At 42.7% G+C, this 9862-nt stretch overlaps 1 protein-coding gene across 1 annotated transcript in view; it reads left to right on the top strand.

Moving 5' to 3' along the window:
• Positions 1 to 6815: 6815 nt before the first annotated feature.
• The window catches only part of osbpl10a (oxysterol binding protein-like 10a), a 75352-nt gene continuing 72305 nt past the window's right edge, over positions 6816 to 9862 (top strand). Inside the window, exon 1 of the mRNA XM_076302179.1 lies at positions 6816 to 7291. Coding sequence (XP_076158294.1) covers positions 7029 to 7291 — 263 coding nt within the window. The 5' untranslated portion in view covers positions 6816 to 7028. The remainder of the gene's footprint in view (positions 7292 to 9862) is intronic.

Below are 9862 nucleotides of genomic sequence, written 5' to 3'. Positions count from 1 at the left end.
GTGTCTCTGATGATCTGCATTTTTTCCCTCTGATCTTCAGATCATTTCATTCCAACCATAGGATGTAATATTGCAGTGCTGCCAATCTACATCTCATGTGACTTTTTTGTTTTTGTTTTGTAAATATGTCTGAAACTATCATTTGAGATCAGTCAATCACTGAGTGGAGGAGATGAGAGGTGACAATGCCAAAAACATAGATTTCTTTCTGTAAATCAGTCACCATGAGAGAGAAGTGAAATGGAAGCTGATTTGCCACAGGCTGATCCAGTCACTTTTTAAGTTGATGTCCTGTTGTAGTGACACTGAAAAGTGAAAGGTCTCCATTTTGGCTCCTGGCTGAATGTGTAGGATGCGCTCTCATTGAGCCAAGTGCAAAGAGCCTGACTTGAATGTTGGATGTAACACCTAAATCATTGTCGCTTGTGCCCAGCAAGTTTTTAGCAGCTCACCCCTTACAGTCAGGTGTTTGTCTTTTGCTTTATAGGCTATCATTTATCCATCAATCTCTCTACAGTAACCTTTAACATGAAGTGAGAATCCAGTGGACTTTCCGTGAGGGTGACATAACATGATAATGGTCGAGTGCGAAGCTTTATCTTCACCACATCTCTCCTCATTAGTAGACCACATTATAGCCTGTCTCGTAGGCAGTCCTTTGCAAGGGCCACTTCATAGACCTCTCTGGAACCAGCCTCAGAAGTGCCATCAAGGCAGATAATTAGCCACTCACGATCGCCTCACCCCGCAAGAGAGGGATAACTGCAATTTATCGGGGCCCAATTAGTGGTGACAGCTCCAGCTCGAGCAGAGGCGTGGGTCTGGGTCTCGTGGCGAGGGCATGGTGGTTTCAGTCCTCCCATTGTCACAATAAGTCCTTGGGGGATAATCAAGCCACGGCACACTGTCCGAAGAGATCCTCTTGTTTCTTGTTGTACCTTGTTAGAAGTTAGAAGAGTCACGCTTGCTGTCTGTTATGGCTTCTCGAGTAGTGCCTCCATCAGCTTCAGACAAGGGCAATTATAGCTAGGGGAAAAAAAATGGCGGACTGGTATCATTTTCTGACTTTGCTTTCTTTTCTTCAAGACGCTCTCTCATCTTTTTATCTCTCCGCCAAGCCTGTCTCCATCAGATGCCCCCCCCCAACCAGAAGTCTGATCAACATTTCTTCCTGTTTTTCATGACACCATTGCCTTGTGCTTGCTTTGGGATGTTTACGCCTTGGCCTCTGTAAAGCTCTTTGAGACAATGTATAGGCTACTGTTAATTGATAGAACAATCAATAATATTTAACTGAATTATCAGTATTTCATGACCCTCAAAGGCACAGCTTCTGTAAGACAAAGACAAAAAGTTATAAGAAATTGTAAAACTACTATTTGGTTGCAGAATGATAGCATTTGCCTTTCTTTGGCATAGGATCAGGGATCAGAAAGTACTGGATCAGGTAGTGGCTGAGAATGCCATAGGTGAGTGGAAGCAACAGTCATGTTTAACCATAGGCAATCATTTCAGCACAGAACAGTCACTGACAGTAAGACATTTGGACCAGGCAGAGTTATATGAAGCTGCTGTGGCTATACCCAGACTGCCAGCATCTCAGTCCTAGTGTCCAGAACTGTTCCTTTGTGTCTGCATCTATCAAAGCACAAAAGAATGAGATAGATATACTCTGAAATGACCTTTGGGAAACTAGACAACCTCATTTTTTTTCTGACAAACATAATTATGAAGAGGTAAATTGTGAGCAAACATGTCTATAAGATCTATAGGTAAACAAGGTGTAATGCACCTTTGTGCCACAGCAACAGCAGTAACTAAAATAACATAAATTGTGAGTAGTGTCCAGGACAGTGATAACTAGCACAAGCTCATTGCTTTGAACTAGTCCTGTTAATGAATTTTCCCACATACATAAACATTGACCAGTTTAAGTGGTCAGCATTATAGGGTGAGCTGACCTCTCAGAGACAATTAGGTGGCTAGCGCATATGCCCTCCATCCTGAATTATGTAGTGTGTGCATCTGGAAAGCCCCTAAGGGAAGCCTTGAATTCTTCAGCAGGTCCACTCTAGTCTTTCAAGAGCTGTTATTGTGAAGGTTATTGCGCCTTGCTTTTGTATCCCACTAGGCAATTGTGCTGAGCTTTCCTTTATTAGATCAACATTCCCTGAAGGAAGTCATGTTTTATCATGTAAGCACATGGAGTCGACCATGAATGCACATACTAGATGCTTTGAATGAAAGAGCTAATGGAACATACTGTAGTGGGCAGAGCTTTTATCCATTTGTTGTGCATCCACTGAATAGAATCCATAGGCGACGTGTCACCACCAAAGCGTTGTTGTAACTGGTGACCTGCAGTGGCCCAGAATTCCACAATGACTATGTGTTCTAGAATGGTTCTGGCCCAATAGCTGGCCTGGACCCGGCGTTCCTGTTCCTGTTGTGTTCTGGGGTCAGATCTGGGTCAGCTCTGGATCAGATGAGGGAGGTGGTAGTGTAGGAGCTAAGGAGCCAGGCTAGCATGCAGTAGCCAGGGCAGTCCATTCCCTGCTGCCACTGTTGTAACTGTTAAGCAAGGCACTTAACCCAAAGTTGCTAGGGAGACTGGGCCTGTAATAATTTGATGTCTGTACGTCGCTTTGGATAAAAGTGTCAGCCAAGAGAATAAATAATAAAAATATCCATTCCAAGGTCAGTCACTGCCTAGCTGCTTTTATTTGCACTAAGGAAAACTACAGAGGATGCCAACAAAACCATCAAAGCACCTCGAAAAGAAAAAATGATCTAAATCTGAATCTGCATTATACTATGTAATAGACATCCGCTGACATACTGTAGACTCGCCCTTGTGGCTGCAGAAAGATCAGGTGAAAGGTGAGTCTGGACTCAGTGTTCGTCCTGCACCAGGATCTGGGCAGCAAGTCAATAACACTGCAAGAGCAGGAGCAAGGTCAGCCATCTTCTCAGTCTAATAAGCTGGCCCTGCATCCCATGCTCCTTGCCATGGCCCAGAATGCAGCCCGGGCAGCCAGAACTAAGATGCTGAGGGATTGGACCGTGGAGTGTTGGGGAATTAACTGGAAAGGATGGTATAGATTAAAGGAACATCTCTCTCTCCCTCTCTCTCTCTCTCTCTCTCTCTCCCTCTCTCCAAATCTTCCTCATGAAATCTCTCATGAAACTAAATGATTCCGCTAATGCTTTGAGCTAAATAGGAAGTGGAGATCAATGGCAAATTCTACAAACTACATTTCACCACATTCACTTGCTGCTGCTCTTGCTGTTGCTGACTGGACCTGATTCATCGCTATATCGGTGGCCTTTAAATCATGGCTTAATGTTGTTTCTTACAGAACAAAAGGCCCGGACGTGTACTACTGTGCTCTGCACAACAGTGACCCGATGGCCTCTAGTAATGTTATTTTTGGACAGAAGCACTCCCTGATGGATGGCCGACTCAGCGACATCACAGGGAATTGGTCCAACAGCCCCTGTGATCGATGACCACTCACTTTAACTCAGACTCATTTTCCTGCATTTGCCTGCAGACATCACAGGGCCTGGAAAGTTAAGGCAGAAAGGGAAAACATGATCCAGTCTAGATGTTGAAGGGGGACTTACTGTATGCAGGCTATCCATGGGACATAGGCGCCACATAACCCAGTTAGCTTCAAATGGTGGTTCATCACCAGCAGGTTGAATAGAATAGATACAGGTTGAAATGGGATGATAAACAAAACCAGTGTTTGAGACCAGGGGATTGCCTATGTTTGAGACAGAGAAATCTTTTCTGTTTTCTTATGATCACAAACACATTGCAAAGTTAGGGTGTCTGGACTGAAATATCTAAAACATTCTCTTTATCAAAGATGAGTTGCTACAATAACAGTTTGAAGATCCTCTGATTTGAAATGATTGAACTACAAGTCTCTGCTGCCCCAACCTTCTATTTCCCAGTCAGCATGTGGCTCTGGTGTTCTCTTGAGCCCTGGGGCTCATGAGCTAACAATCCCTCTGCTGGTAAATAGAACACAAGCTACATGTGCATGTGTGTGTGGTGAAACCAAGCTTTGGAGGACACTGGAACATAATATGTTTGTATTCCAAACTCAGAGAAAAGGATTTGCCAAGAAAAATGTCCAAAGAAGAATGCATGGCTTTCATGAAAATAAGTACAGCAAGCAAACAGCCTGTGGTGTACAGGCTGTTTCACTAAACAATACAGCGTTAGACCTGATTGTGTATGATGTATCATCATTTCTGTAATATGTTGAAATGGATTTTGGCAAGGTAGAGGTGTTTGTGTTAATTTAAAAACCAGGTGCCAGGACTGTACGCCAAATTTGTGACAGTTTCTAAAATGAGTCCAAAGAGGCGGAGAAATAGTTTTTTTTTTTTGTGGGCCATCTGTGGGAATCCTGTCCCTCAATCTAACGGCCCACATAAACAAGCTTTGCGTCACACTCTGCTATTTAAAGCCTGCATTCAAGCACACGTATTGATTCATTCTCCTTATATCTAGTGTCATTTCTTTGCTGGGAGACACCCCTCCAGCTTCACCCCTTGTGAATTGGCCACTCTAAAGGTTAAATGGGCCATAAACGTAGATGCTGACGGCAGATTTAAAGAAACTCTCCCGGCCCCATCACTGTAATGGCCTGGCCACTCCCCTCACGGATACACATGCTGTAAATCTAAATGCACACAGGACTTAATGGATTGGCTTTGTGTAGTAATGGTCCGACCTGGACATCAACTGATTGGGAGGAACCCAGCCCTTATCTAGCTCTGATCTGGCCCCGATCTGGCCTCGTTATAGCCTGGCTAGCCTCGTTATGCTATATCATGGATGTGTATTTTATTTGGAATTGAGTAATTAAATTGAGCCTTTAAAACCTTTGTTTACAAGAAAGATTTGTTTGCTGTACTTCTGAAAAGTTTCGGTAAGAGTTAAGTATACCAATTTCAGTTTAATTTCACTGCTGGTTATGCCCCTTGGAAATCGCAAGTGAACGAAAGGTCCTTAGACCCCTTCTGAATCTGAGATTTGAAAAGCTGCCTTATGTGAGATATACTTTACCCTTCAGGTTAGGTATTACCCTTCATACATTAGGTTGTTACTGGGGACACCAATAGATGAGGAATACACTTTTAGTACAGAATATAGAATCGGCTATACAGTATGAGCTATGGAATATTCCAGAAATAGACTCAATTTCAGAAGGTTGTGGCATTTACCCATGGGAAGATAGCTGACCTGAGCTTAACCTGAATGAGAGGGTTTTAAAGAATATTTTCTTTACCTTCCTATTACCAATGTAGCAATCACACACACACACACACACACATACACACACACACACACACACCTGAGTTATTGATCAGACCTTGTCTGCTTTCCTGAGAACACAAGATGTTGAAATCACCTTGGCTCTCTTCAGGCAGCAATATCTCACGTCTGCATCTCTGAACATTGAAATGGACTACCTCTCTGAACATCCTGGTCTCTTCGGACAAGTTTTCTTTCCTTATGAATAATTCAGTGTCAACACAGTCATTATTCCAATTTCTATAGGCTACTAATGGACAGTCTGCATACTGTTTGCAGAATCGCATTGCAGTCAACCAAAAAGCCCATTGGAAGTAATTTAAGGACATTTTAAGCAGCTGCATCTGTTTCTGATTCATTGCAAGAAGAAGTACTCACAAAAGAATGAAGTGCATTAATACCAAGAATCATCTTTCTGGATCATCTGAATGAATTTTTCTCTAAGACTCTTTGTGACTCTCTGTGTCTATGTGTGAAAAGCAGTTATTGAGCCAACACATTATGGATGTAAAATGTCACAATTAAACAGGAGATTAAACAGCAGCACCTGAGAATAGCTTGTGTTCTTTCCACTCTTTGCCACGGAGATATCAAAGCACTGGGGCCTTAAACAGCCCTTCCAAAGAGGCACTTTGAAACATTTTAATTGCATTATTCTTCCCAACGGCCACATGAGCGTTGTGAACAATTTATCCAGAAAAAAAAAGAAAAAGATTTTGAGGCGGCCCAGTCTTCCAACAGGCAGAAGAGGACAGAGATGGAATGGGGTGGTATCTAAGAGCTAGACGAAACTCAGGTCGCTCTCTCCATCCATTCCTGAGCTGTCTGCCTACCTCTGCCTCCATGACCCCAGGGTGCCATTCTGTCCAGGAAAGAGCACTTATGGCCCAGTTATGCCAATCTCACCAGGTGGGTACAGAGCCTACTTCTCAGCATGAAAGATTGGTAGTACACTATACAGTAAAGTAAAGTTGCCCCATTTGGCATATGACTTCTTTTTTATTCATTTTTTTATTTTACAAAAACAAAACTCAAATTCGTTTTCAAAATGTGTTCATGCAATTACAGTATTATTCTGTTTCACTTATCCACAGTCTACAATCCAGTGTAGGCTACTTAGTAGAAAATCAAATGTCTTTGATGTATATCACTGTCTTTTCGGCGAATACACTCTGCAGGGATAATTTTGGTACACACTGAACCTTTCACACTTGTTTATCTGATGTTTTCACAGAGACGACGACATGGTACTGACAGGGTTTTCGCAGCACAATCGCCCTCAAGCGCAAAATAGTGAATCAGCATCTCAGACGGGTCGACAATCTTGTACATCATCTATTTACTGGAGCACTCCACCGTCTACTTTACTGTCGTAATGTAGCCAGATTGGTTTGTAATATCCGGGTTGGTCGGAGGGAGTGTCTCTGCTGTGATTTCCAATAGAAAAACGCTGGAACAGCCACACGCCACGGAGCCACAAGCGCCGCAGAGAAAGCAGCAGTCCCTGCCGAGCAAAGAACATGACCCGGGCTCGTGCTAGAGAGAGACCAGCGAAAAGAGAGATAAACATGGATTTTTGCCCTTTTAATGAATTGGATTTAGCTTGAGAGACATCTGATGGACGCCTCACCACTTATGTTTTAGCAAGAAAAAAGCAAAACAACCTTGCCGCTTCATTCGTCCCATCGTCAGTATGGAGAAAACGCTTTACGGTTCGCCTGGGACTGCAATAGCGAACTCAGGATCTCTGCCCACGGACAGGGGGAATTCTGCAAGGAAGATCGGCAGGACTGGATCCCATAGTCCGGGCTCGGCCTCCCTCGGCTGCCAAGGGGGCGGCGGTGGAAATCGGGGAGATTTGTTGGGAAACAGCATGAATTTGCAGCAAGCTCACAAGCGGCTGTTGGAAGGCGTGTTGAGCAAATACACAAACCTCATCCAAGGTTGGCAGAACAGGTAATGATATACCCATAGCCGTAATGTGACGGTGAAGTTATGATGGGTCGGTCGTATTTCATAAATTTAAGCTATTCAGTTCACATGATAGGTGATCGCTATTTAATGTGTAGGTCTATCTCAAACTATATATTCTGAATTCAATATGGATGATTGTTAGTCTGAAGAAAAAATAGATTAATAAATTTCAGTCACAGTAGGCTAATGATAAAAGTATTCATCATACATGTTCGACATGTTTGTTCAGTGGCCTGTTTTCACGTGGACAAAAGTGTGTTTTGAAAAGTTTATTGAGGCTAATTGAAACACCGTAACAGAACAGGGTGTCAGGCTGTAAAGTTTAACTCGTTGTGCGTAACGTAGAGCAAATATTAGCTCTTCCATGGGATGGCATCACCATTACGTGTCGTGGATTGTGAAACACTGGCCGAAATTGTTGCAACATTACGCGTTGGAAAGTTTGGATGTTGGTGAAATGTGGGGAAATTGTGAAGAGACACCTACAACGTGGCGATTTGTATGTCATGTGGATAAACTGTGACCGTGGACACGCACTCTCTGTTTGTGGCCATCGGGGAATACAATAAACGCACACCCACATTGGGATTAGATTAGAACTGTTAGAAATTACCACAGTTAGGCTAAATAGGCTTTGAAGACCGTTATTGGCAACTGTTTTTTCCCTCATTTAAGGGATGTCTGACTGATAGAGAATGACAGTCTCATGTTATTGTGATAACAATTCAGAGCAAATGTGTGGCAAGGGCACCTTCAGCTGTCCAGTCAATCAGCCACTACAATGTTTTTTTTTTAAATTAAATTATCATGAATGTAATTCTTAAAATGTAAGGAATATTTCACCAGGCTTTTGTGTTTGTGAACTGCACTGTGTTCTCATCAACCTTTGCACAGCAGCCTACTTGTAGTGTTGGAAGTCAGTCATACAGGTACTGTGATGCTGCTCAGCAGGAATGAGAGAGAGAGAGAGAGAGAGAGAGAGAGAGAGAGAGAGAGAGAGAGAGAGAGAGAGAGAGAGAGAGAGAGAGAGAGAGAGAGAGAGAGAGAGAGAGAGAGAGAGAGAGAGAGAGAGAGAGAAGCAGAAAAAGAAGCAGAAAAAGAAGCAGAAAAAGACCTGGCTGATACACTGAGCATGCCCTGTTGTGTGGGTTTGTGATTGAGAGCAGAACATAAAGCATAGCTGGGGCCCTTCTTATTACTCACCTCCCCTCCTCATCACTCCCAGGGGCATAATGGCAGAGGCTGTGGGTGACATTTTTAGGGCCGCACATGTGATGTAGACTGAGGAACAAATCCCTTCTAATGTCTTCTAAAAGAAGTCAACTCCAGATGCAGCAAACATTCTGAAGCATCTAAATCTGCTTTTACTCGGTGTACTTTTACTTGGTGTGCTGAATGATGGATCCCATTTGTTTAGAAATTGGAGGTACATGGTTGACTGTTTGTTATCAGCATAGAAAGGTAGCAAGGCTCCCTAAACATAATATAAGGGCAGGTTATGTGCCATATGGAAATACCCTGGCATTGCCCAAGAGTAGGAGATAGGAATAGGAGTATCTAAGATCAGTCATTGTCATGTCATTCAAAAGCTGAATGCATGCTACAATATTATTATTCAGTGTTTTTCTATATTGTCTTATATATAATGTGTGTGTATATATATATATATGTATGTATAATTATTATTATTATTATTATACAGCTCTTCACAATACTAGTAGAATGTTACATTTTACAATGTTCTACGGTCAAATAGGTCTGGGGTCTGGTTCGCCCTGTCGGGACTTATTTTCCCGATAATGACCAGCGTTCTATACATTATATATATATAGTCTTAATTGGAATCTATTGAGCATTGGTTATAAACATGTTCCACATGGCCCAGTCCACCTTACCGTGTTTACAGAGTTCATAGTTTACCCACCTCTTATTTTACCACTACACCACTGCCTTGAATGTACTACTTGTGTTTGCTTGGACTAACTATGTGTGTGAACTGTCTGTTTGTTTATCATGGTAAGAGTGCTTGTGACAGTTTAGAAACTTTTCCCTTACCCGAGAGAGGACCAAAACTAAGACAACCTAAGGCAAATCCTAGAAATCAGCACACTCTTTGTGCTAATCTGGACAGAGATTTAAAAAAAACAAAACACAAGTTGTGTTATTCTCAACCCATTTGTTTTAAGAGTGTAGGTACCAACAGAATGAGGACAGACGAACAGGTCAAGGAGATGAACGAAACTAAGAAGGAATTTATTCATTTATCGGATCCTGCTGAAGGTACATTGCAGCAGGAGCTGACACCACAATTGTTCAGCGTTTTGTGTTAATGGCTTCTCTTCTCTTGGGTGAGCTTGTCCTTTCCTGAACATATCCATCGCTGGATCTTGCGGATACAAAGGCTCTTGGCTTTTGAGCCACCGACTCCCTTTTGCTTTAATGAACTGGAATATTGCCAGGTCAGGAAAGGAATTGGTGGCAAGTCTTGCTCCGAATGAGTAGCGGGGCAAGGACGTTGGTCGCTACGGTGATTACCCTGACCTTTATCAGCGG

The sequence above is a fragment of the Alosa pseudoharengus genome, unplaced genomic scaffold (genome assembly GCF_046254945.1).
Source record: "Alosa pseudoharengus isolate Yale_2024_CS ecotype anadromous, Long Island Sound unplaced genomic scaffold, YU_APseudo_1.1 YU_APseudo_1.1_scf_23, whole genome shotgun sequence".
Taxonomy (NCBI): Eukaryota; Metazoa; Chordata; class Actinopteri; order Clupeiformes; family Clupeidae; genus Alosa; species Alosa pseudoharengus.
The sequence above is the reverse complement of the archived record's forward strand: the minus strand, read 5'-3'. Positions and strand labels throughout refer to the sequence as shown.